The following is a 26640-nucleotide window of genomic DNA, read 5'->3' as shown; positions in this document are numbered from 1 at the left end:
CTGGGTTATTTATGAAGATAAGAGGTTTAACTTGCTCACAGTTCTGCAGGCTGTGCAAGGGTGGCACTGGCATCTGGTTGGCTTCTGGGGAGGCCTCAGGGAGCTTTTTACTCATGGTGGAAGGCAGGGAGCAGGCACATCATTGCAAAAGCAGGAACCAGAGAGAGGAAGAAGGTGCCACACAGTGTTTTTTTTTTTGAGACAGGGTCTCACATCTAGGCGGTAGTACGGTGGTGTGATCATGACCCACTGCAGCCTCGACTTCCTGGGCTTAAGCGATTCTCCCACCTCAGCCTCCTGAGTAGCCAGGACTACAGGCGCATGCCGCTACGCCTGGCTAATTATTATTATTATTATTATTATTTGTACAGATGGGGTTTTGCCATGTTGCCCAGGCTGGTCTAGAACTCCTGGGCTCAAGCAATCCACCTACCTCAGCCTCCCAAGGTGCTGGGATTACAGGCGTGAGCCACTCTGCCCGGCTACACTTTTTTAAACAACCAGATCTTGTGTGAATTAACTTATCACCAGGAGGATGGTGCTAAGCCATTCTTGAAGGTTCACCAGGCCCCACCTCCAACACGGCATCACTTTTCAACCTGAGATTTGGTAGGGACACAGAACCAAACCATATCATCCACTCTGCAACCCTGGGCAGGGTTCCTAGCCTATCCCAGCATGAATTTCTTTTTTTTTTTTTCTTTCTGAGATGGAGTCTTGCACTCTCGCCCAGGCTGGAAGTGGCATGATCTTGGCTCACCGCAACCTCAGCCCCCTAGGTTCAAGCGATTCTCCTGCCTCAGCCTCCCGAGTAGCTAGGACTACAAGTGCACACCACCACGCCTGGCTAATTTTTGTATTTTTAGTAGAGACAGGGTTTCACCATATTGGCCAGGCTGGTCTCAAACTCCTGACCTTGTGATCTGCCCGCCTCGGCCTCCCAAAGTGCTGGGATTACAGGCGTGAGCCACCGCGCCAGGCATATTTATTTTGTGTATGGGTTGTACATTTGTTTCCTGGGACTGTGGGCAGCCTTCGTGAAATGATGGTACTGTCATTGATTCAAAAACTGAGTGATGTAAAGATGATCAGCTGCCTTTGGCAGATCCTCTACTCTGGGGTGTGAGATCCACAAGTCCCAGTTGGCAGCCTCAGTGGTACACTGGAGGAGACAGATGCATGAGGTAATCCAACAGGGAGCTTAGGGGCACTGAGGGAATGATGGGAGAGAACAGGAAAGCTGAGAGCTTTCTGGACAAGGAGGAAAAGTGATGGGGTACTGTGCCCAGGGATTAGGGGAGCTGAGGGTAAGTACTCTTCTGACTTTTCCCCCACAACAAGCTGCTAAAAAGATCATTGCTTTTCGTTATATTTTGGACTGGTATACCTGGCTAATCAGCATTCACTGGGAAACAGCACTGGGAGGAAGACAGCTGCCTAAGGCCTGTCTGTCACCCTGGAAGGGAAGCAGCAGAGAGGTAGAAATATCCTGAGAGAAGAAAATAGTGTCAAGAGGGAGAAACCAGCAGCTCCCATCAGCCCTTACCACATGCTATGCCTGGACTTTGGTATCTAATCACTTTGGGTGAAGAAACTCAGGCTCAAGAAGTTAATCTCTCTTGATTAAACCCCTTGCTGTGAGCCTCAGTGAATTTGTTTCACAACCCATTAGACAGACAGTTGTAGGTGAGGTGACTGCATTGCTACGGGCTTGTTCAGTTACTGGGCTGAAAGCCATTTGGGGCTCCAGCTGGTAGGCATGATGCAGCTCCACATGAGTGCTTTGCGTCAGTCATGTCTGTGGAATGAGAATCCAGTTCCACCTCTGCCTGCTGGTGAACTTAAGAGCTTCCATTTTCTCCTCCATGAAGTGGAGCAGCTAATATCCTGGAATAGACAGTGGTAAGGATGGCCCTAAAGGTCTTGGGATAGTCTGTGGGTTGAGATTTGGAGGACTGAGGTGCACAGAATGAGTCCATCACTTCCTCACCAGTTTCTGGGTTTGTGGTCTGTCCGTTCACTGCGGTGTCCTTGGTTCCATAGCACGCAAAAGGTGCTTTATGATAACTGTGTACAGAACAGAGTGTGGGGCCTCATGGGTTAATAATAAAGATTAAAGCAGAAGTAAGTACATTAGAAAGGGGTGGGGTGGAGTAGAAGAATCCAACAGTTGTTTTCCTAGGGACTAAGGCACGAAAATCCCTCGATTAAGGAATACAGAAATGAAATTTTAGAAATTTATGAAGTAACATGTTAAGATTTTTAAGTGTCATGCATGGTTACCTAAAATAGTACTGGTGGCCCAGTGCTGGTCTGCCACTTAGCCCCCCCCAGGAAGTACAGATTCAGTTGGTGCATGTCCCATGTCCTAGGCACTTAGTCCAGTGCTGCTGGGCCTCCACTAAATCTTATCCCCAGCTGCTTCTCAGGAAAAATTCAAGCCTTAAGAGCTGTAATTGGGCCGGGCATGGTGGCTTACACCTGTAATCCCAGCACTTTGGGAGGCCGAGACGGACGGATCACCTGAGGTCAGGAGTTCGAGACCAGCCTGGCCAAGATGGCGAAACCCCGTCTCTACTAAAAATACAAAAATTAGCTGGGCATGGCGGCGGGCGCCTGTAATCCCAGCTGCTCGGGAGGCTGAGGCAGAAGAATTGCTTGAACCCGGGAGGCGGAGGTTGCAGTGAGCCGAGATCGCTCCACTGCATTCTAGCCTGAGCGATTAAGAGCGAAACTCCGTCTCAAAAAAAAAAAAAACAAAAAACGCTGTAATTGAAAGAAAATAAATGAAGTATGCTTTCAAATTAAGAAAAGTTACTTGGGGCGAAATAAGTCCCCAGAAGTCCTAAGAAACAGAAAGGGAATTAAATACCGATCAGAGCAGTTATAAATGAGTTGGAGAGGCCAAGCCCCCAAAATGAAAATACCTCAAAAGCTTATTTGGGAGAAGAGGTTGGAATTAGGTGCACAAGTGTGTCTGATTAATATTATCAAGAAGAAAAATCACTTCAAGCGTAGACTGGGAATGGTCGAAAATTTAAAGCGTAGCTCAGGTCCTGATCTACAACTGCGCCACCTCGCTGGAAAGACGGCCTGGGCTGCAAGGAGGCGGCGCGGCCACTGGCTCTGGGCAGATCCCAACGCGGAGCTAACTCCCTGGGCCCGTGCCAGCGGTGGGCACCTCCAGCCAAACCTGTGCAGCGTGCAAACGGGACGCCCAGACAGACCAGGGTTTGTACTCGAGGAACGGGAGAGGGGAGGGGTTGGGAGCTGTCTGCTGTGGCCTCAGCGGAAAGTCTACCCCAGCCCGCGAGGTCCGGAGAAATACTTGCAGGTGGGGCAGGCGTGGAAGCTCCTGCCGCGCTGCCCCGCTGCCCCATGTAGGCCCAGGACGTGTCCCTGTCAGCGGGGACTGGGGAGAACGGTACCGGAAGCCCGTGTCTCGGAGGCTGCTGGGAGCTGTAGTCCCCGCGGGTGACGTAGTTGTGGGCGCTTTTCCGGGTCCAGGGGGGCGGAGTTAGAGGCGTGGCCTGGAGGCGTTTTAGGCGTCGACCCATTTCGTCGGCAGAGAGACCGGGTCTTGTGTGGACGGTGCTATTCTGGGCGAAAGGGTCAGTTTACGGTTGTGGCCTGGGATTCCTGAGTGCGCGATGACGGACTCGGCGGGTGCTTGAGCGACCAGGGCCGAGGAGGGTCCTGTGCAGGTGGCTGCCGGGCTCTGAAAGATGCTTCCGCCCGAGCTTTTTTATTTTTAACGTAGCTGCAGCTGTTGCACACTAGTAATTTTCTGCTCTGCGACCGTTTTTCAGCGTTGTAATAATCACGCTAAAACTAGTGCAGGTTTTACTGCTTACAAGGGAGTTTTAAAGAATTTTCTTAAACCGTGTTACACCACTACCTGTTCTTCCAGTTTTGTCCTAACACACACCGCGCGGGGCAGGAATTGTATGTTGTGGAAATAAAGACCAGGCCGTCCAGATGAGGACAGGCAGAGGTTGACTCAGAGCCAGGTATAGTAGGGAGCCAGCCACGGTCCCCTGTGTTCTGTAGAGAGAGTCAAATGCAGGTAGCGGGTGAGAAGACGTGCGTTCATAAGGGAGGGTTCTGAGTGGAGAACCCTATTGGCTTGGGGGGGAGCAATAAAAGGGTATACTGGCAGTCATCTAAGTCCTGACCTGTGCTTGTTGCCAGAGGTTGTGGGTCAGTGCTGTGTTAACTATATTTGGTTTGGCTGTTGTGTTCTTATTCATTCCCTTGGTGCCTCTATACCTATCTTCATCCCCGAACAGCTCCAGTAGATTCATCCAGTGAAAGTATCTGTGGTTCCTTGCTGTGGCTTTGCTAGTTCATGCTGAGCTACTTCCTGGTAGAATTGTGCTAACCATTTATATTCACAACAGCAAGGGTGAAATTGCAGGTTTGCTCTTGTTGCCACTAAACATTACAAATATCAGAAGTAAGTCATAATCTGTAGTTATTTATACTTCTATATTTGTTTTTAAGGCCTTATTTGTTAGGGACAATGTCAGGCTTGGTAGCCAAGGCTGGAGTGCAGTGGTGCAATCATAGATAACTGTAAAATCAAATTCTTGGGCCCAAGCAGCCCTCCTGCCTCCAAGTAGCTAGGACCACAGGTGTATGCCATCACACCTAATTTAAACTTTTTTAGAGACAGGGTCTTACTACATTGCCCAGGCTGGTCTCAAGCTCCTGGCATGAAGCGAATCTCCTGCCTCAGCCTCCCGAAGTTCGGGGATCACAGGTGTGAGCCACCCCACTGGCCAAATTATTTAGAATTAGCATTTTGGAGGGGTTTTAGAGAGCTTTCTTGTTTCCTCTTGTTTTGTGCTGCCTCCTCAGCATTTCAGGACAGTCCTAGAGTTCAGTTTAGCAGTGTGCTCTTGTGGACTCTGTGCCAGAACCCAGAGCCCCTGCCTTTCCCAGATATCCTCGTTCTTGTCCCCAGTGGAGGCTGGAGAAGGTTCTTTTTCCTGTGACCGTGCATACATGTACAGTGTCACAGATCCCTTCTCAACCCTCATTGCCTTTTGTTCTTTTCCCTATAACAGCTCTATGGAGATATAATTCACACATTGTGAAGTTCACTCTTGTAAAGTGTACAGTCCAGTGTTTTTAAATATATTCACAAGGTTGTACAGCTGTCACTACTGTCTAATTTCAGAACATTTTCTTCACCCAAGAAAGAAACCCCATACCCATTAGCAGTCTCCCACCAATCCCCTCAATTTCTCCATTTCCTAACAATTACTAATCTACTTGTCTGTCTTTGGATTTTCTGGACATTTCATATAATATGTGGCCTTTTGTGTCTGGCTTCTTTTACTTAGCATGATGTTTTCAAATTTCACCTGTGTTGTAGCATATATTAGTAGTACTTCATTCCTTTGTATTGCCAATATTTCATTGTATGACTAGATCACAATTTGCTTATACATCCCTCAGCTGATAGACAATAGGTTATTTGTACTTGTTGGCTATTATGGATAACACTTTGGTGAACATTCTTATAGAAGTTTTTGGGGACATATGCTTTCAATTTTCTTAGCTATATATACTTGGGGGGAATTTCTGGGTCATGGATAACTATGTGTTTAACTTCTGAGGATTTGCCAACCTGTTTTGCAGAGTGGTACAGCATTTTATATTCCCACCAACAGTATATGAGCATTCTAGTTTTTCCACATCCTCTTCTGTTACCATCTGTCTTTGGTAACAGACATCCTAGTGGGTTTGAAGTATATTCCACTGTGGTTTTGACTTGCATTTCCCTAGTGAATAATGACGTTGAGCATCTTTTCATGTGCTTGTTCTCATTTGTCTTGCTCTGCTTTTGAATTAGAGTATCCTGAGCTCCAGCTGGACCCTAAATTGGATCCTCTTCCTGCTGAGAGTCCCCTGATGAACATTGAGGTTGTTGAGGTCCTCACACTGAACCAGGAGGTGGCTGGTCCCCGGAATGCCCAGATCCAGGCCCTATATGCTGAAGATGGAAGCCTGAGCACAGATGCCCCCAGTGAGCAGGTCCAACAGCAGGGCAAGCATCCAGGTGACCCTGAGGCCGCACGCCAGAGGTTCCGGCAGTTCCGTTATAAGGACATGACAGGTCCCCGGGAGGCCCTGGACCAGCTCCGAGTGCTGTGTCACCAGTGGCTACAGCCTAAGGCACGCTCCAAGGAGCAGATCCTGGAGCTGCTGGTGCTGGAGCAGTTCCTAGGTGCACTGCCTGTGAAGCTCCGGACATGGGTGGAATCGCAGCACCCAGAGAACTGCCAAGAGGTGGTGGCCCTGGTAGAGGGTGTGACCTGGATGTCTGAGGAGGAAGGTAAGTAGAAGGGTGGGTAGAGAGACAGCTTCATGAGGGTGTCTTGGAGGACCCTGTGGGGGAGATAAGAACTCTAGGCTTCCTGGGAAGGTCATGGGAAGGATTGTGTCCACTCCATACAGACCAAGGACATCCATGTTGCCCACGTGTTCCTGAGTCAGAGCCACTGAAACCCTTGCATTCTTTAGCCCTGCGTGGGCTTCTGATGGAAGCACACAGATGAAGTGCTTCATTTTTATCCCTCTGGCATCCCTGCTGCACCATAAGCCCTGTAGCACTTGATAAGATAGACAGGAGTACTGAGCTCACACAGCCTGCAGTAGCAGGAGAGACAGGGATTTGACATATGAGAATGCATAGAAAAATGCTGGGACTATGAGGAGCTCAAGGTGATGGTAAGGCTCATGAAGGTCTGCAGCTGACACCTGGTGTGGAGTGGAACTTGGCCAGGGTAAAGAAAGGGGGCAGGAAAGATGTGCCATGCAGAGGGGAGCACTGCCTGTAAGGGCCAAGATGGAAGGGATCACAGTAAATGCAAAACTCAGAAAAATCAGGTATCTTTGTGATGGAAGGGAGCAGAGGTTGGAGCTGGCACAGCCGTGGGGACTTTAGTCCTAAAGCAAAGCAAAATGTTCTTCTAAAACAGTAGGGCTCAATCCCTGAGTTCCAGAACTGGTGGCACCATTGGATTTGACCTTTAGAGATTCACCAGGCTGCATGTGTGGTGGATGGTGGACAGAGGATGGGGGTGAGGCTGGACACAGGCTACCCACAGCTATTGCCATGCCCTCTGATGGGGTGGTGTCTTGGATAGGAGTGATGGTGATGGCTGACTGGGGAGAGACTACATGTGTGGAGTGTATATTTGGGAGTAAGACTCCAAGACTTAGTTTCTTCATCAGGCTGAGTTTCACAGAACGTGTGTGTTTTTGCATTGTCTGCATTGCTCACCTCCATTTTCCACATTCACAGGTGCCCAGAAGATGTTTCTGATGTGAACGAATGATTGACTGGTTGATGTTTGTGATTGCAGGGAAGGGGAAGGTATCCTGCAGGGGGATGGTGGGATTCTAAGAGGCCAGGGCATCCTGGAGATCGGGTATCCGAGGCAGCAGGGCAGGCACTTGCATGAGTTGTGTCAGATGCACCAAGTCTGGGGTGCTGTACTTGGCAGAATAATTGCCCCAAAGGTGTCCATGTCCTGACTCCTGGACCCTGTGAATAAGTTGCCTCACATGACAAAGGGGACTTTGCAGAAACAATTAAGGATCTTGAGAGGGAGAGATGCACTGGATTATTTGAGTGGATCTAACATAACCACAGGGGCCCTTAGGAGAGGGAGGCTGGAGGGTCACAGGAGATGTAATGATAGAAGCAGCTGATAGAGGAAGAAGCCATAAGCCAAGTGTTTGGGGCAGCCTCTAGAAGCTGGAAAAGGCAAGGAATGGATTCTCCCTTGGAGCCTCCAAAAGGAACATAGCCATGCTGACACCTTCATTTTAGCCCAGTGAGGCACAAACCAGACTTCTCATCTCCAGAACCATAAGGTAATGCATTTGCATTAATCTGAGCCGCTGGCATTGTGGCAATTCACTATAGCAGCAATAGGAAACTAGTTAGTTAGGTGCCAAGGAGACAGTTGTGGGGTTAATGAGGTGAAAGTCAGTGAATTCACCCTGTGTTTAACGTCAGGGGTGAATGAAATAAATTAGTGCCACAGAAGACAATGGGAAGAGGCTTTCCAGAGAACCCTGAGAATCTCACATTATGTGATCAGTGTGTTAGTTGGGATGCTTGGGTGTGACTGCTGCAAAGCCTTGCACAGAATGGCTCAAGGGAGAAGCAGAATTTACTGGAAAAGTTCCAGGGTGCTCGAGCATCAGGGAGGGCTGGACCCAGGAGCTCCAATAGTGTCCTGCAGACTTGTCCTGTCCCTCATTCTTACCTCTTCTGCTCTCCACTGGGTTCACTCATGGGCAGGCTGTCTGCCTGCATGGGATTTCTCTTTCCCAAATGTTCCAGCTAAAGCCTCGTTGGCTCCAATCATCTGGCTACAGGCTGTGTTCATCCCAGATCTAATCACTGTGGCCAAGAGAAAGGGATGGTCCAGTGGGCCAGCCTAAGTCATCTTGTGGCCCACCTTGATGGTGGGGGTGGATTAGCATTGTGGAAGCCTGTGGACCATGTGGGGTCATGTGAGGAAGGTTAGAATGAAGGAGCCGTGGTTACAGGGGCCCTCGGGCCAGGTGGAGCTGTTGTTTTCTTAGGTGGAGGAGACTTGGTGACGTTCACCTCAAGATGGCTGCATTTCATGGGTCCAGTGAAAGTCTCACCTTCCATGAGGTGGGAGGAGAGAGGGAAGAAGGAAGAGGTGCCCAAATAGGCAGGGTGGAGGGCTTGGAGGCCGGAAACAGGGGCTTTGACTGTAAGGAGGAGGCGTCAGTCAGCTGCCTCACAGGAGGGGCTGGGGCCCTCAGCAGCCCTCGGAAAGGGAAGGAGTGGGACCAGAGTCTCAGCAGTGAGGACACTGGTGCCCTGTGACCCTTGGAGGGTGAGCCATCCTGGGCCCATCCAGGTGTGGGCACTGGGGCACGTGCTGTGAGGGGAGCAGAGCTGGTGAGAAGGGAGGACAGGAGCAGAGGCTGTCATGGAGCCACAGTACGATGCAGGTGTGCGGTGGCCCCATGGGTTGCAGAGAGGCCACCCTTGCCCTGCCCAAGGGTCCCCACACCTGCTGACCTCCTCTGGCTGGTGTCTCCTCCCAGTACTTCCTGCAGGACAACCTGCCGAGGGCACCACCTGCTGCCTGGAGGTCACTGCCCAGCAGGAGGAGAAGCAGAAGGAGGATGCAGCCATCTGCCCAGTGACAGTGCTCCCTGAGGTAAGCGGGGAGTATCACCCTGTTTTGGTCACAGCATCTCCTGTGAGGCAGGCCCACCCCTGAGGCATCCACTCTGCCCTGGGCTTTCCTAAGACCTCACAGGCTGGGGCATTCTGAGATTCTGAGCTCTTAGGTCTGTGCTGAAGCAATCTCAGTATGAAGAGCAGCCCTGCCCTCCAGCCACTGTGGCATCACTGGAGACAAGGCATGGTGACCCGGGAGTTGAGAAAGCAGGAGGCAAAAGGGAAGGAACTAAGTGTTTATAGAGACTTGAGAGGTGGAACTACCACAGGCAGGCACATCTGTATCCAGGTCAGAACAAGAGAGCCCTCAGCCTTCAGAAATGCATACTTAGGTATTTATCTTTCGTATCTGGGATTTGCTTCAGAATAACCCAGAGCTGGGATGTGGGTGAAAAAGATTGGTCCTGATGGGCTGACCACTGGGGTAGTGGTATGTATGTGTCATTGGTCAGACCTGTTTGCACTGCAAGTGGCTTATACTGGCTCAAGCGTAGAAGTAAATTTATTGGCTCTCATGTATTCTCTGGTAGGCTTCAGGCAAGGCTGTATCCAGGTGATCCCAGGTGATGGGAAGAATCTCTGGCCAACCTGTTTCATGGCTCTGCTTTCTCCCCTTTCTTCTTCTTCTTCTTTTTTTTTTTTTTTTTTTTTTTGAGATGGAGTTTCACTCTTGTTGCCCAGGCTGGAATGCAATGGCACAATCTGAGCTCACTGCACCCTCTGCCTCCCAGGTTCAAGTGATTCTCCTGTCTCAGCCTCCTGAGAAGCTGGGATTACAGACAGCCGCCACTACACTCGGCTAATTTTTGGTATTTTTAATAGAGATGGGGTTTCACCATGTTGGCCAGGCTGGTCTCGAACTCCTGACCTCAGGTGATCCACTCACCTTGGCCTCCCAAAGTGCTGGGATTACAGGTGTGAGCCACTGCGCCTGGCCACTCCCCTTTCTTCTTAGGCAGATGTAAGCAAAATGCCTCAGATCCTGGCAAAGCAGGGTTGGGGGGAACCTCTTCTTCCCAAAGTCCCGGTCAGTTCCCCAGAAAGGACCAGTCATGGCTGTGCCAGGGTGACTGCCCTCCCCCAGGTCAGCCCTGTCGACAAAGGCAGGGGCTTGGTTGTCATTTCCACCAAGTGGGAAGACAGTATTAATAGATGGAGAACCCTCTGCAGTGGGAAGATTTCAGCACTGGGCAAGCTGGATAGAGCCGTGGTCAGGATGGAGTGGTTTGCTTGTTGCACTTGGAGCTCTTTATGAAGCAAGGGCTCTGCCTCCCAGCCTGAGACCCAGACCCTGGTTTGGACCCAGTAGAACTCTTGTGGGCCCCGGGTTGGTGTCTCTGAGCAAATCCCCAAAGCAGGAGAGTTCAGAGCACCGTGAGCTCTGTCAGAACCTCCCAGCTGGCCTTTTTTCTGCCTTCATTGACAACCCTCTGACCCTCTTGCTGAACATAGACACACATGTGATGTTACAGGAGCCAGTGACCTTCCAGGATGTGGCTGTGGACTTTAGCCGGGAGGAGTGGGGGCTGCTGGGCCCAACACAGAGGACTGAGTACCGCGATGTGATGCTGGAGACCTTTGGGCACCTGGTCTCTGTGGGTAAGGCTGTGCCCCCTCTTCACCTACCTCAGGGCTGGTAGGCCACGGGAGCCCCAAGCCAGGGGTGTTCACCTTCTCTGGACTCCACACTGCGCATTCCCTCAAGGGGCCCTTGCTCCATCCAGGGCCTGTAAGTGGAAGTGTAGACCTGGGGCAGGGGACACTGGGTGGCCAGAAGCAGCCTTAGGTCCAGTGAAGGAGTGATTTGCTATCTATCTCCTGAGGGAGTATGAGAGAACGGGAACTCGAGGAGCTCGGAGGACACTCCCTGCCCTTCCTGTCCCTTGTTCACCAAGGTCAGTGCTCCCTCCTGCTGCTTCATTGCTTTTCAGTCTCTCTCCAGGTTGCATGACTCTATTTGGAAAAAAAAAAAAATCCTGACTTTTGAACTTAATTATGCATTTCATGCTCTCAGACCCATCCCAGCACATCTCTCTATGGTATCCACATCTTTTGTTTATTTTTTTCAGGGTGGGAGACTACATTGGAAAATAAAGAGTTAGCTCCAAATTCTGACATTCCTGAGGAAGAACCAGCCCCCAACCTGAAAGTACAAGAGTCCTCAAGGGATTGTGCCTTGTCCTCTACATTAGAAGATACCTTGCAGGGTGGGGTCCAGGAAGTCCAAGACACAGTGTTGAAACAGATGGAGTCTGCTCAGGAAAAAGACCTTCCTCAGAAGAAGCACTTTGATAACCGTGAGTCCCAGGCAAACAGTGGTGCTTTTGACACAAACCAAGTTTCGCTCCAGAAAATTGACAACCCTGAGTCCCAGGCAAACAGTAGTGCTCTTGACACAAACCAAGTTTTGCTCCAGAAAATTCCTGCTAGAAAACGATTGCGCAAACGTGACTCACAAGTTAAAAGCATGAAACATAATTCACTTGTAAAAATTCATCAGAAGAGCTGTGAAAGGCAAAAGGCCAAGGAAGGCAGTGGTTGTAGGAAAACCTTCAGTCGGAGTACTAAACAGATTACGTTTATAAGAATTCACAAGGGGAGCCAAGTTTGCCGATGCAGTGAATGTGGTAAAATATTCCGGAACCCAAGATACTTTTCTGTGCATAAGAAAATCCATACCGGAGAGAGGCCCTATGTGTGTCAAGACTGTGGGAAAGGATTTGTTCAGAGCTCTTCCCTCACACAGCATCAGAGAGTTCATTCTGGAGAGAGACCATTTGAATGTCAGGAGTGTGGAAGGACCTTCAATGATCGCTCAGCCATCTCCCAGCACCTGAGGACTCACACTGGAGCTAAGCCCTACAAGTGTCAGGACTGTGGAAAAGCCTTCCGCCAGAGCTCCCACCTCATCAGACATCAGAGGACTCACACCGGGGAGCGCCCATATGCATGCAACAAATGTGGAAAGGCCTTCACCCAGAGCTCACACCTTATCGGGCACCAGAGAACCCACAATAGGACAAAGCGAAAGAAGAAACAGCCTACCTCATAGCTCTCAAGCCAGTTGAAGAAACCTTGCCTTTTCAGCTTGACCCTGCAATATAACGTGCACAGGCCTGCTTGTGAATCAGGACTGAATGTGAAAGGGAAGCATTGAGTGAGGACATTCCCAAAACCAAAGGACCGCTGAGGAGACTGCCCAGCACATAATGAATAAATAAGAAAATGAGTGAGGAGTTATTAACATCAGTTGGAAAAAAGATTTCCTATTCACTTGATATTGTTTCTTCACTCATTTAGTCATTAAAAGTGAGATTAATAAAATCTGAAAATGTTATATAATAACTTTAAAAAGCCAGGTAATTAATAATCTGCACTGATATTACATCCACAGTACCACAGTATTTATGTGTATGAATTAAGGATTAAAAGATAATGTGGATAAACTGTTGATCTATTTCTGTGTAGAACCTGTGTATTTCCTGTCTGCTTTAATATCTCTAGTAATGATTAATATTTAAGCAACATTAAAACACAAGGTAGGAGATTATCAGATAGTTCTAGAAGATTCTATGCAAGGCTGCAGCACCTTGGGCACAAGATACTATGTGAGTTGGGATGACTGGATCTTTCTGCTCCTTAGGGGGTTGTCATGATATGGTTAGGTGGAGGTAAGGAAAACTTAAACCCAAAGGGCTGGAAACCCCAGGCAAGTGTGGGGCTTCCTGGGAATATTCATGTTTCTTTTGTTTTTTTTTCACACAGAATCTCGCCCTGTCACCCAGGCTAGAGTGCAGAGGTAGAATCATAGCTTACTGTAGCCTCGAACACCTGGGCTCAAAGGATCCTCCTGGCTCAGCCTTTCAAGTAGCTGGGACTACAGGCATGCACCACCATGCCTAGCTTCATTTGGTTTGTATTTCCATTTTTCCTGAGAGACTATCACAAGGAAGGCAACTGCTCTGGCCAGGAGCCCATCACTAAGTTAAGCAAAAAGGCACTGGCAGAAATAGAGCATGTATTTGCCCAGAGTTCACATTCTTTCTCCAGGTCACATAGCCCATAGTATATGACCCGCCCCATTCCTTGTTCTAGGCTCCACCTTTGCTCTTGAGTTCTGTGTAACATTTAAAAACATATAAAACTCTGGACCAAACCAAAAATACTTAGGTTCAAGACACTGGTCGAGTGCTACTCTGCATAGCCTCTTTAGAACCCGTGGGTCTTGCCAACAGGGGTGAGGTGCAGTCATGCCATCTAGGGTGAGAGTACCTCCTTTCTCTGCAGGAATGAAAAACCCTTGGAGACAGGACCAGAGTAGATGCCTTGAGCCCATGTGCCTGGAGAATGATGGTGGTACACCAGCAGCCCTATTGTCATTCACACACTGGGCACAGGGCTTGTGGCTGCTATGTTGCTTCTAGTCATTTCAGCACCTTAGTATGGCATGTTAGCTTCTTTGAGAACATATGCAGTTGAAGAATTTGCCCAGGGATGTTAGTTGGTAAAAACAGCCTCCTCAGCTGTTCAGAACTCTACAATATCACCTCTTAAGAATGAACCAAAGAATGGGACCCTTGAGATTAGAACCTGGTAAACTCAAAATTCCCAGATTACAAATCCTAGACCGAGGGGTGAGTCCAAAGCTTTAGTGATGGCTTCAGGAACTAAGGTGATGGTTTGAACTGGGTCTGGGAAAATAAGGGACCCAGGAGTAGAAAGAGGGGAAGAACATACTAGGGTATGGGAGAGCTAATTGGGACTGCAAAGCTCAAGGCCAGTGGGTCCATTCCAAGGTATGGAATGGCTCATCTCATGGCTGGCACCTGGGCTTGAGGTGGCTCTAAGGCTGAGTTCAGTTGTGTTGGGTTCTCTCATCCAGAGAGCCAGGGTTCCAACAGAATTAGGCAGAAACAGCATGGCTTTTTCTGACCCAGCCTAGGTCACATGGTGTCACCCTAGGATAGTCTGTCCTTTACAAGCCAGTCATTAAGGCCAGCCAGATTCAGTGGGAAGGGGGTTAAACTCCATCTCTTGAAGGGAGAATAGCAAGGTTAAGAAAGGCAGGAGAGTGTAGTGGCCAACTCTGGATAAGAAGGTCTACAAGTATGCCAGCATTTACCTTTAAATACTGTGTATCCCCACCTGTTCTTGGAAGACAGGAAGAGGAAGGCAGGGAGAGAGGCTGCACAAGTGGGAGCTGACACACTAGACACAATTATTAGATGTGGTTTAAATCCTGGCTCTGCTCCTCACTGGGTCTGTGATTGTCAGAAAGAGGATTAATGCCTGGAGGGTCCACGTTCCATATATCCGGTACACCAGTGAAAAGGTACATGACGCTGGGCACAGTGGCTCACGCCTGTAATCCGAGAACTCTGGGAGGATCATTTGAGGTCAAGAGTTAAGAGATCAGCCCGGGGAACATGGCAAGATCCTGTCTGGAAAAAAAAAAAAAAAAAAAGCCAGGTGTGGTGGCGCACCTGTAGTCCCAGCTACTCAGGAGGCTGAGGTAGGAGGAATGCTCGAGCCTAGGAGTTTGAGGCTGCAGTGAGCTATGATAGCACCTCTGCACTCCAGCCTGTGTGACAGTGAAAACTTGTCTCAAAAATAAATTTAAAATTTGTAAAAAGAGGTTACAAAGATGTTAGCTTCTTTGAGAACACATGCAGTTGAAGAACTTGCCCAGGGATGTTAGTTGGTGAAAACAGCCGCCTCAGCCATTCAGAACTCTACAATATCACCTCTCAAGAGTGAACCAGGGCCGGGCGCGGTGGCTCACGCTTGTAATCCCAGCACTTTGGGAGGCCGAGGCGGGCGGATCACGAGGTCAGGAGATCGAGACCACGGTGAAACACCGTCTCTACTAAAAAAATACAAAAAATTAGCCGGGCGTGGTGGCGGGCGCCTGTAGTCCCAGCTACTCGGAGAGGCTGAGGCAGAAGAATGGCGTGAACCCGGGAGGCGGAGCTTGCAGTGAGCCAAGATTGCGCCACTGCACTCCAGCCTGGGCGACAGAGCGAGACTCCGTCTCAAAAAAAAAAAAAAAAAAGAATGAACCAAAGAGTGAGACCAATTAGTTCCAGCACATGCACTTATTTGTTCAACAAGAGTATCTTTATCATTTACCAAGAAGGATTAAAAAGTAATTTTGTTCTCTTTGTTCCTTTGTGGCTTTTTACTACAGAGACTATGTATACTGGATCCAGCCAGTTGAGCAAACTCTGATTAATTTTAATAGGTTTTACTAAAATCTCCTGGATTTCCATACTTTTAATTTTATGTTTCTAATCTTTACATAGTTTTCTTCTGAATACAAAGAAACAGAAGATTTGATTTTTTAAAAATCTCTTTCCACCATCCTTTGGTGCCGTCGTCACGGTGCGGATGAATATCCTGGCTGATGCTCTCAAGAGGATCAACAATGCTGAAGAGAGGCAAAAGACAGATTATTATTAGGCGGTGCTCCAAATACATTCTCTGGTTTCTAATTGTGATGATGAAGCATGGTTACATTGGTAAATTTGACATCACTGATGATCACAGAGCTGGGGAAATTGTTGTGAGCCTCACGGGCATGTTAAGCAAGTGTGGAATGATCAGCCCCAGATTTGATGTACTCAAAGTTCTAGAAAAACGGCAGAATAATCTGCTTCCATCCCGCCAGTTTGGTTTCATTGTACTGACTTCAGCCGGCATCACGGACCACGAAGTAGCAAGACAAAAATACACAAGAGGGAAAATCCTGAGATTCTTTTTCTAGGGGTGTAATGCTTACAAAAAAAAAAAAAAAAGCCTCCGTGGACCACAGTGCATCCAGAAACATAAAATCACTGACATTTGCACCACACAAAAGTTATCCTCCAATAGTGTGATCTTTCTTTCTTAAGGTGTAAAACCACACTTGGGGTTGTGGTATTTGATGCTGTGCGAAACGATTTTACCTTCCCTCACAGCTCGCGACTCCCTGTCACTGCTGTGAGAATTTGCGGGGCTATTCAGCATGGCCAGCATGGGTCCGACCGAGGAGGGTCCATCCTCGTTGCACAGGCTACGGAGTGGCTCCTCGAGTGCTTTCCAAGGCCAGGTCACCACCCCGAAGTGCATCAAAGGCTGCAGGCCCCGGGGAGGGTGACCAGGGCCCGAGGGAGGACGACAAGCGGGGACGTTGGCGGAGGGGTTAATGGCGGAGTCGCGACCCAGCCGAGCCCACAGCTCTGGGAGGCTGGTTCTGCCTCTCTCCCGAAGCGTCGCCCGGCTAAGCTTCGAGCACCAGGACACACAACCGCCTACTTTCCAGAGCCCACAGTCGGCTTCACGCTGGAGGCCGGAAACGACACGTCCCCAAAGCTCGCGCGCGCAGCCCGCCCGAACTGACCTACCCAATCACCGCACCGCTCCAGGCTGGAGGCCGGAAACGACAAGTCCCCACAGCCCACGAGCGCGGACCGCCAGAACTGACCTACCTAATCATCGCACCGCTCCGACCCAGCGGCAACACACCTTGCCGGGTAAGTCACGCTTTGCCAAATAAGCAACCTGCCTCATCCAATCAGAGTCTCGCCTGCCGGGTGAGTGCCTTGCCTTGTCCAACCAGATTCTTGCCTCCTCCAAACCGCTTCTTGACTGTGCTTGTGCCTGGCCCAATCAGCGGCTTGCGCCTCTTCGCCTCCCGCCCCCCCCAGCCCGGCCTGGCGGAAACAGACTCAGGGCCATTTTGGCTACACCTGGGAGCAGGGCGCCCTGGCGGATGGATGCGGCCGCTGCGGAGATGAATGGCCCCAGATCTGTGGTGGACCGTCTGCTCCCTGGTGACCCCGTCCTCGGCCTAGGGGGTAATGTCAGGTGTGTTTGAACCAGAGCAATTCCATCTTGAATAGGGGCTTGGTAAACTAAGGCTCAGACCGGTTGGGCTACATTCCCAGTAAGTTAAGGCATTCTTAGTCACAGGATGAAATAGGCGGTCGGTACAAGATACAGGTCATAAAAACCTTGCTGATAAAACAGCTTGCAATAAACAAGCCGCCCAAAACCCACCAAAACCAAGATAGCAATGAGAGTGACCTCTGGTCGTCCTCACTGCTACACTCCCACCAGCGCCATGACAGTTACAAATGCCATGGCAATGTCAGGAAGTTACCCTATATGGTCTAAAAAGGGGAGGCGTGAATAATCCACCCGTTGTTTAGCGTATCATCAAGAAATAACCGTAAAAATGGGCAGCATAAAAAACCAGCAGTCCTCGGGGCTGCTCTATGGAGTAGCCATTCTTTATTCCTTTACTTTCCTAATAAACTTGCTTTCACTTTATGGACTGGACTTGAATTCTTTCTTGCGTAAGATCCACAAACCCTCTCTTGAGGTCTGGATCGGGACTCCCTTTCCAGTAACAGTGAGAGCCCAGACTAGAGCCTGGTGGTCGCAGGCTCCCAGGGGATTGGGGCCCTGGGGAGCGGTTGGTCTGTGCAACCGCCAGGCCCGGCCGGGCCTGGGTCTCCTCATTAGGCTCAGGCGCACAAGCGCTGTGCTGGCCTGGCCCTCAATCACAGGTGAGAAGCATCCCGTTCCCACCTTGGAAATGGCCCAGCGCCTGCTGGTCGTAGACGCCCAGCCTGGCCTGGCCACGGACTCTTGGTGAAGGGTCAGGCTGCGCATCACTCAGCTGTGGTAGTGGTGATGATGGTAGGTGTGTTGGGGGACTCGAGCTGTGTCCTGAGCAGAAACTTGAAAGAAATGTGAGTAGCTCTGCCGGGACCACTCATCTCCAGGCATGCCCGTCAGGGGGAATTTCGAGATGCTTACCACACCAGTTTGTGTTTTGCCATATCCAGGATCCTCAGTCTTATTTGCTGAATAATAATTTTTATTATTGATTGATTGATTGGTTGATAAGGAGTCTCACTCTGTCCCCCAGGCTGGAGTGCAGTGGTGCCATCTCGGCTCACTGCAAGCTCCACCTCCCGGGTTCACGCCATTCTCCTGCCTCAGCCTCCCGAGTAGCTGGGACTACAGGCGCCCAACACCACACCCGGCTAATTTTTTGTATTTTTTTTTTTTTTGTATTTTTAGTAGAGATGGGGTTTCACCGTGTTAGCCAGGATGGTCTTGATCTCCTGACCTTGTGATCTGCCCGCCTCGGCCTCCCAAAGTGCTGGGATTACAGGCGTGAGCCACAGCGCCCGGCCTGCTGAATAATTTTTTTAAATCCATGGATTAAAATTCAAAATTTATAAACTGATTTAAAAGGGATCATTTGGGTCGGGCCCTGTGGGTCAGGCCTGTAATCCCAGCACTTTGGGGAGGCCCAGACGGGTGAATCGCTTGAGCCCAGGAGTTCGAGATCAGCCTGGGCAACACAGCAAGACTGTATATCTGGAAAAAAAAAAAAAAAGTTGGGCATGGTGGCATACACCTGTAGTCCCAGCTACTTGGGAGGATCGCTTGAGCCCAGGATTTGGATGCTGCAGTAAGCTATGGTTGTACCTCTGCACTCCAGCCTGGCCAGCAGAGGGAGACCTTGTCTCAAAATAAGGGGTGGGGGTGGGGCCTTTTGGGTATTTACTTGCCAAAATAAACGTATGTTAAATACAGTTGGTTAAAGGCCCAGCGCAGTGGCTCACACCTGTAATCCTAAAACTTTGGGAGGCCGAGGTGGGTGGATCACTTGAGGTCAGGAGTTTGAGACCAGCCTGGGCAACCTGGAGAAATCCGTTCTCTACCAAAAATACAAACATTAGCCAGGCAGCCTGTAGTCCCAGCTATTCAGAATCCTGACGCAGGAGACTCCCTTGAACACAGGAGGCAGAGGTTGCACTGATCCGAGATCACACCACTGCACTCCAGGCTGGACAACAGAGTGAGACTCCATCTCAAAATTACCATCATCATCATCATCATCATCATCATCTACAAGGGAAAATGGCAAAAGTTAAAGACAATTTTGAACAGGAAGAACAATGTAGGGAGTGTCTTACCAAAATGAAAGTGTGTATTGTTAAGCTGAAGTAATTAAAACTGTGACCCTGGGGCAGACAGAGACAGAGCAATGCAACAAAGCTGTGTAGAGATGGCATTTGTGGCATATGATAAAGCAGCCATTTTTAAGTTATCCAGAAAAGAGGGAATGTTCAGAAAATGTGCTGGGAGAGTATATAGTTGTCCGGAACAAAATTAAGTCAGACCTCCATCATACCATACAGAAAGTTAAATTTCAGAGGGATGAACGAACAAACAGGGCCGGGCACAGTGGCTTATGCCTGTAATCCCAGCACTTTGGGAGGCCGAGGTGTGGGTGGATCACCTGAGGTCAGGAGTTCGAGATAAGCCTGGCCAACATGGCGAAACGCCATCTCTACGAAAAATGCAAAGATTAACCTGGTGTGGTGGCAGGCGCCTGTAATCACAGCTACTCGGGGGGCTCAGACAGGAGAATTGCTTGAACCCGGGAGGCGGAGGTTGCAGTGAGCCAAGATCACGCCAGTGCACTCCAGCCTAGGTGATGGAGCAACACTCTGTCTTAAAAAAAAAAAAAAAACGGGGGGGCCAGGCACAGTGGCTGACGCCTGTAACCCCAGCACTTTGGGAGGCCAAGGCGGGCGGATCACCTGAGATCAAGAGTTCAAGACCAGCCTTGCCAACATGGCAAAACCCCATCTCCACTAAAAGTACAAAAAGTAGATGGGCGTGGTGGTGGGTGCCTGTAATCCCAGCTACTCAGGAGACTGAGGCAGGAGAATTGCTTGAACACAGGAGGCGGAGGTTGCAGTGAGCCGAGATGGAGCACTGCACTCCAGCCTGGGCGACAAGAGTGAGACTCCGTCTCAAAAAAAAAAAAAAAAAAAAAATTAAACTCAACAGTTTATCAAAAGGATGACAGCATATTTAAACTCAGTTTGCTTCAAGAATGCAAGAATGCTTCAGGCTGGGCGAGGTGGCTCACGCCTGTAATCCCAGCACTTTGGGAGGCTGAGGCAGGTGGATCACGAGGTCAGGAGATCGAGACCATCCTGGCTAACAGGGTGAAACCCCGTCTCTACTAAAAATACAAAAAATTAGCCAGGCGCGGTGGCGGGCGCCTATAGTCCCAGCTACTGGGGAGGCTAAGGCAGGAGAATGGCGTGAACCCGGCAGGCGGAGCTTGCAGTGCGCCGAGATGGCGTCACTGCACTCCAGCCTGGGTGACAGAGCGAGACTCCGTCTCAGAAAAAAAAAAAAATTATTTAAAAGATCAAAAGGAAAAATAAATGCTTATGACAGTCAAGAAAATTATAATCAAAATAATAGTCAAGGAACTGGCCTTGCTTGATATTAAAATGTCATTATAATCTCAACAGAATGGTATTATTATTATTATTTATTTATTTGTTTGTTTGTTTTGAGACGGAGTCTTGCCCTGTCGCCCAGGCTGGAGTGCAATGGCACCATCTCAGCTCACTGCAAGCTCCGCCTCCCGGGTTCATGCAGTTCTCCTGCCTCAGCCTCCCCAGTAGCTGGGACTATAGGCGCTTGCCACCACGCCTGGCTAATTTTTTGTATTTTTAGTAGAGACAGGGTTTCACCGTGTTAGCCAGGATGGTCTCGATCTCCTGATCTCGTGATCCACCCGCCTTGGCCTCCCAAAGTGCTGGGATTACAGGCGTGAGCCACTGCGCCCGGCCTATTTATTTATTTTTTTCACACAGAGTCTCACTCCGTCGCCCAGGCTGGAGTGCAATGGAGGGATCTCGGCTCACGGCAACCTCCGCCTCCCGGATTCAAGCGATTCTCCTGCCTCACGTCCCCAGTAGTTGGGATGACAGGCGTCCACTACCACGCCCGGCTACAGAATGGTATTATTATAAGAATTGACAAATGGAAGTGGGGAAGAAAAATGATAGCTTATTTGAAAAGTGATTTTGGGAGAATTCTAGCTTTCCCAGTAAGCTGATGCCTGCATCAGACCTCAAACAAAAGTAATTCATAATAGACTAATGATTTGTATGTTTTTAAATTTTTTTTTATATTTTGAGATGGAGTCTTGCTCTGTCACCCAGGCTGGAATGCAGTGCTGCGATCTTGGCTCACTGCAACCTCTGCCTCCCAGGTTCAAGGATTCTCCCCGCTCAGCCCCACTAGTAGCTGGGATTACAGGCGCGTGCCATAATGCCCTGGCTAATTTTTGTATTTTAGTAGAGACGGGGTCTCACCATGTTGGCCAGGCTGTTCTCAAACTCCTGGCCTCAAGCTATCCACCCGCCTCGGCTTCCTAAAGTGCTGGGATTACAGGCTTGACCCACCGCACCTGGCCAGATTTGCATGTTTTAAAACGTGCAAACGAAAATTTAGAAGACTACATAAACATAAAATCTATGGCTTGCAATACTTTTTTAAGCAAGACAAAAAACTCAGATCTATTCATAAAGGAAGAGTAGACATACATACTTTACATAAAAAGAATTTTTTTTTTTCGAGACAAAGTCTTATTCTGTCACCCAGGCTGGATTTGCAGTGGTGCAAATCTCGGCTCACTGCAACCTCCGCCTCCTGAGTTCAAGCGATTCTCATGCCTCACCCTCCTGAGTCACTGAGATTACAGGCATGCACCGCCACGCCTGGCTGATTATTGTATTTTTAGTAGAGATGGGTTTTGCCATGTTGGCCAGGCTGTCTTGAACTCCTGGCCTCAAGTGATTCTCTTGCCTGAGCTTCCCAAAGTGCTGAGATTACAAGCATGAGCCACTGCATCTGGCCTAAAAAGAATTTTTTGTATGCTAAAATAGATACCACAAATTTAAAAAAGAGAATAAACTGTGTATTGAGAAAAATATTTGTTATACAAATGACAGACGAGATTAACATTTATAGACTATCATGAGCTCCTATAAAGTGCCAAAAAAGAAAAAAATATTAATTAGACAAAACACAGAAAACAAAACCCCAAACAACCAGTAAGAATATGTAAAGATCCTGAAATCACAAGTAGCTAGGGAATACAAATTAAATGAAATGTTACTTTTACCCAAAATACTGGCAAAATACAAGGGATAATACCCAATTCTGGAAAGAATAGGGATTATTATTCTCACTTTGGAAATTAATTTGGTAATACCTAAGAGAATCAAAAATACACTTATCCTTCAACCTGTGCAGTCCCACTAGAGGGGCTCTGACCTATAGAAATGAAGGCACTGATTCTGGGTGTCCAGGGGTGTTTACTACAGTACTGTTTATGTTGTGTTTGGAAATAGAGAAGGGTGTGGGAGGTGAATGCTAGGATTTTACACTGGAAGAGGTGCAAATGAGCGGGGAAGAAGTAGGCTGGAACAAATTGAAAGCGATGTCTGCTATAATTAGTTAAGAGAAAATATGAATGTAAGGTTCAATGTATGAAGTTTTTGTTTTTCTTTTTTTTTTTTTTGAGACAGTCTTGCCCTGTTGCCCAGGCTGGATTGCAATGGCATGATCTTGGCTCACTGCAACCTCTGCCTCCCGGATTCAAGCAATTCTCCTGCCTCAGCCTCCCGAGTAGCTGGGATTACAGGCATCCGCCACCATGTCTGGCTAATTGTTGTATTTTTAGTAGAGACAGGGTTTCACCACATTGGTCAGGCTGGTCTTGAACTCCTGACCTTGTGGTCTGCCCACTTCAGCCTGCCAAAGTGCTGGGATTACAGGCGTGAGCCACCGAGCCCAGCCACAAGGTATGAAGTTTTTCTAGACATGTAAAAGTGAGCATGCACTTGGGCAAAAATGAAAGAGTCATCCAAAAATGAAAACATAGATTTAATTTCAGGATGGGAGTCTATGTCATCTTCTGTTTGAATTTTCTGTTATTTCCTGAGTTCCAACTTTTTTCCACTCCAGGTAATTCATACTATAATATTTCCATAAACCTGGCTCACAGAATAAAAGTTTGAAAAATAAGTTTATTTCAATAATCATTAGAAAAATTATAGTCAGGCACGGTGGCTCACGCTGGTAATCCCAGCACTTTGGGAGGCCGAGGCTGGCGGATCACGAGGTCAGGGGTTCGAGACCAGCCTGATCAACATAGTGAAACCCCGACTCTACTAAAAGTACAAAAAATAGCTGGGCGTGGTGGTGTGTGCCTGTAATCCCAGCTACTCAGAAGGCTGAGGAAGGAGAATTGCTTTAACCTGGGAGGCAGAGGTTGCAGTGAGCCAAGATCGCGCCACTGCACTCCAGCCTGGGTGACAGAAAGAGACTCTGTCTCAAAAAAAAAATTATGGAAGTGAAAAATTGTGCAAAAATGAGTGTGCACCAACTTTCTGTCAGAGCTTCACCTTAATCATCTAATAAGAAAGCAAACAAAAGATAAACTGTATAAGCATGCCAACAATAATCTTTATTTCTGCCATGTTTTACCCTTTAATATTCAGAAGAAAGGTCATACAGGAAGAAAATTTTATAACTATAGTAAATATAGACAACTTTAACAACACTAGATCTCTACTGGCCAAAAGGAAAAAACAAAAAACAACCCCCCGTATATCCCTAAATGTACACCCAGAGAATCTTAAAAGATAAAATAATTTGGCCGGGCGCGGTGGCTCACTCCTGTAATCCCAGCACTTTGGGAGGCCGAGATGGGCAGATCACGAGGTCAGGAGATCAAGACCATCCTGGCTAACACGGTGAAACTCTGTCTCTACTAAAAATACAAAAACAAAATTAGCCAGGCATAGTGGTGGGCGCCGGTAATCCCAGCTACTCCAGAGGCTGAGGCAGGAGAGTGGCATGAACCCAGGAGGCGGAGTTTGCAGTGAGCCGAGATCGTGCCACTGCACTACAGCCTGGGCAACACAGCGAGACTTTGCCTCAAAAAAAAAAAAAAAAGATAAAATAATTCATGCGATTATAATAAATGTGAGAAAAACTTCTTTTATAGCTCTTGCCTTTCTCAAAGTGGGAGGACTCATCCTGGAGAGAAACCCCATGGATGTATTAAACATGGTAAATCTTTTTGATGGAGCTCTCACCTAGTTGCACATCACAACTTATACCAGATAGAAAATTTATGAATGCAATCAATGTGGAAAGTTTTTCAGCCTGGTGCTCCCACCTTGTTAGACATTACATAACTCATACTGAAGACTCTGGGAACATCAGGAACGTCAGAGAGCTTTCAGTAGGAGATCTCATCTAATTGGGCAATAGAAAACTCACACTGAAGAAAAATAATTCCATGTAATCAACATGGGAAATCTTTCAGTGACATCCTTGATTTTAATTTGCATCAAGGAAAGCGTAATAGAGAGACGCCTTATGAATGTAGTCAAGGTAGGAAATCTTTCTATACAGCTCTGGCCTTGTTGCACATAAAGTAACTCATACTGGAAAGAAGCTTCATGACTGTAATCAGTGTTGGAAATGCTTCAGTTAGAGTTCTCACTTGTTGCTCATCAGATAAATCATACCGGAGAGAAACTGTGAGTGTCCTGAGTGTGGGAAATCAGCTGGAGCTGATTACTTATTTGGCATCAGAGATTTCACACTAGAGAGAAACCTCATGAATGTCACCAGTGTGGAAAATCCTGCAGCAAGAATTCTCACCTTATTGAACAGCAAAGAACTCATTCTGGAGAGAAGTCTATAAATGTAGTCAATGTGGAAAAACTTTCAGACAGAATTCTTATTGTGTGTACATCAAAAAATTCATATGGGCAAAAACCAATATGAATGTCTAAATGTCAAAAAGCCTTCAGGAGACTATCTGACCTTATGGAACACCAGATAATTCATAATAGAAACTGTATGCATATAATCAGTGCAGAAAGGCCTTTCAGGCAGCATTCTAGTCATGTCAGGCACCAGATAACTCATTCTTGAGTCAAACTGTTAATGAACTTTTTATTTATTTTATTTTATTTTATTTTATTTTATTTTATTTTTGAGATGGAGTCTCGCTCTGTTGCCCAGGCTGGAGTGCGGTGGCACAATCTCGGCTCACTGCAACCTCCACCTCCTGGGTTCAAGCTATTCTCCTGCCTCAGCCTCCCGAGTAGCAGGGATTACAGGCAACACCACCATGCCCAACTAATTTTTTTTGTATTTTTAGTAGAGACCGGGTTTGACCATGATGGCCAAGCTGGTTTTGAACTCCTGACCTCAAGTGATCCGCCCACCTCGGCCTCCCAAAGTGCTAGGATTACAGGCGTGAGCCACCGTGCCCGGCCTAATTTTTTGTATTTTTTAGTAGAGACGGGGTTTCACCGTGTTAGCCAGGATGGTCTCGATCTCCTGACCTTGTGATCCGCCCGCCTCGGCCTCCCAAAGTGCTGGGATTACAGGCGTGAGCGACCGCACCTGGCCAATGAACTTTTTAAATTGAGACAGGGTTTCACTCTGTCATCCAGGCTGGAGTATAGTGGCAAGATCATCATTCCCTGCAGCCTCAACCTCTTGGTCTCAAGTGATCTTCCAACCTCAGCCTCCCAAAGTGCTGGGGTTACAGGTGTGAGGCATTGTGCCCAGCCATAACTTTTAAAAGATTTTCTTCCCCTTTATTTAGACATCAAGGTAAAAGTAACTTTTTTTTTTTTTTTTGAGACAGAGGCAGGCTGGAGGAGTGCAGTGGCACCATCTCGGCTGACTGCAACCTCCACCTCCTGGGCTCAAGCCATTCTCCTGTCTCAGCCTCCTGAGTAGCTGGGATTACAGGTGCCCACCACCACCTGGCTAGTTTTTGTATTTTTAGTAGAGACAGCGTTTCGCCATGTTGGCCAGGCTGGCCTTGAACTCATGACCTCAGGTGATTCACCTGCCTCAGCCTCCCAAAGTGCTGGAATTACAGGCATAAGCCACCATGCCCAGCCAAAGGTAACATTTTTAATGTAACAATATATGGTCATTCTTTGCTCTTATGACACAATCCTACAAAAGGCGATCACTAAGCTTAAGCACTAAGCCTAAAAATGAATAAACACTGATGTGGGGAAAGTTGTTCCTCAGACGACTCCATTATTGATACAGACATGGCAACAGTAGACAGAAATGTAACATCAAAGTTCTTATTTACTTACACATTTTTTTTTTGAGACGGAGTCTCCCTCTGTCACCCAGGCTAGAGTGCAGTGGCACGATCCTGGCTCACTGCAAGCTGCACCTCCTGGGTTCACGGCCATTCTCCTGCCTCAGCCTCCCGGGAGCTGGGACTACAGGCGCCCACCACCACGCCCGGCTAATTTTTTGTATTTTTTGTAGAGACGGGGTTTCACCATGTTAACCAAGATGGTCTCGATCTCCTGACCTCATGATCTGCCCCCCTCGGCCTCCCAAAGTGCTGGGATTACAGGCGTGAGCCACTGCTCCCGGCCTGAAATTTTCTATAATAAAAACAAACAAGATCATTTATTATCTCATAATGAAAAGTCCCTGAGGTGAGCATAGGCAAT

General features: G+C 48.2%; 1 protein-coding gene across 3 annotated transcripts in view; it reads left to right on the top strand.

Moving 5' to 3' along the window:
* ZNF274 (zinc finger protein 274) overlaps nt 1-12714 on the top strand; it is a 31035-nt gene extending 18321 nt beyond the window's left edge. For 2 of the 3 annotated variants that reach the window (XM_030819461.1, XM_030819463.1), the window contains 4 exons: nt 5861-6343; nt 9109-9224; nt 10720-10846; nt 11317-12714. In XM_030819461.1, the coding sequence (XP_030675321.1) occupies nt 5861-6343; nt 9109-9224; nt 10720-10846; nt 11317-12299 (1709 nt within the window). In that variant the 3' untranslated portion in view covers nt 12300-12714. The remainder of the gene's footprint in view (nt 1-5860; nt 6344-9108; nt 9225-10719; nt 10847-11316) is intronic. The other variant, XM_030819462.1, reaches the window with a different exon arrangement.
* Nucleotides 12715-26640: the final 13926 nt, after the last annotated feature.

This window comes from Nomascus leucogenys, chromosome 10 (assembly GCF_006542625.1).
Source record: "Nomascus leucogenys isolate Asia chromosome 10, Asia_NLE_v1, whole genome shotgun sequence".
In the NCBI taxonomy this organism is placed as follows: Eukaryota; Metazoa; Chordata; class Mammalia; order Primates; family Hylobatidae; genus Nomascus; species Nomascus leucogenys.
This window is presented reverse-complemented; position numbering and strand designations above follow the sequence as displayed.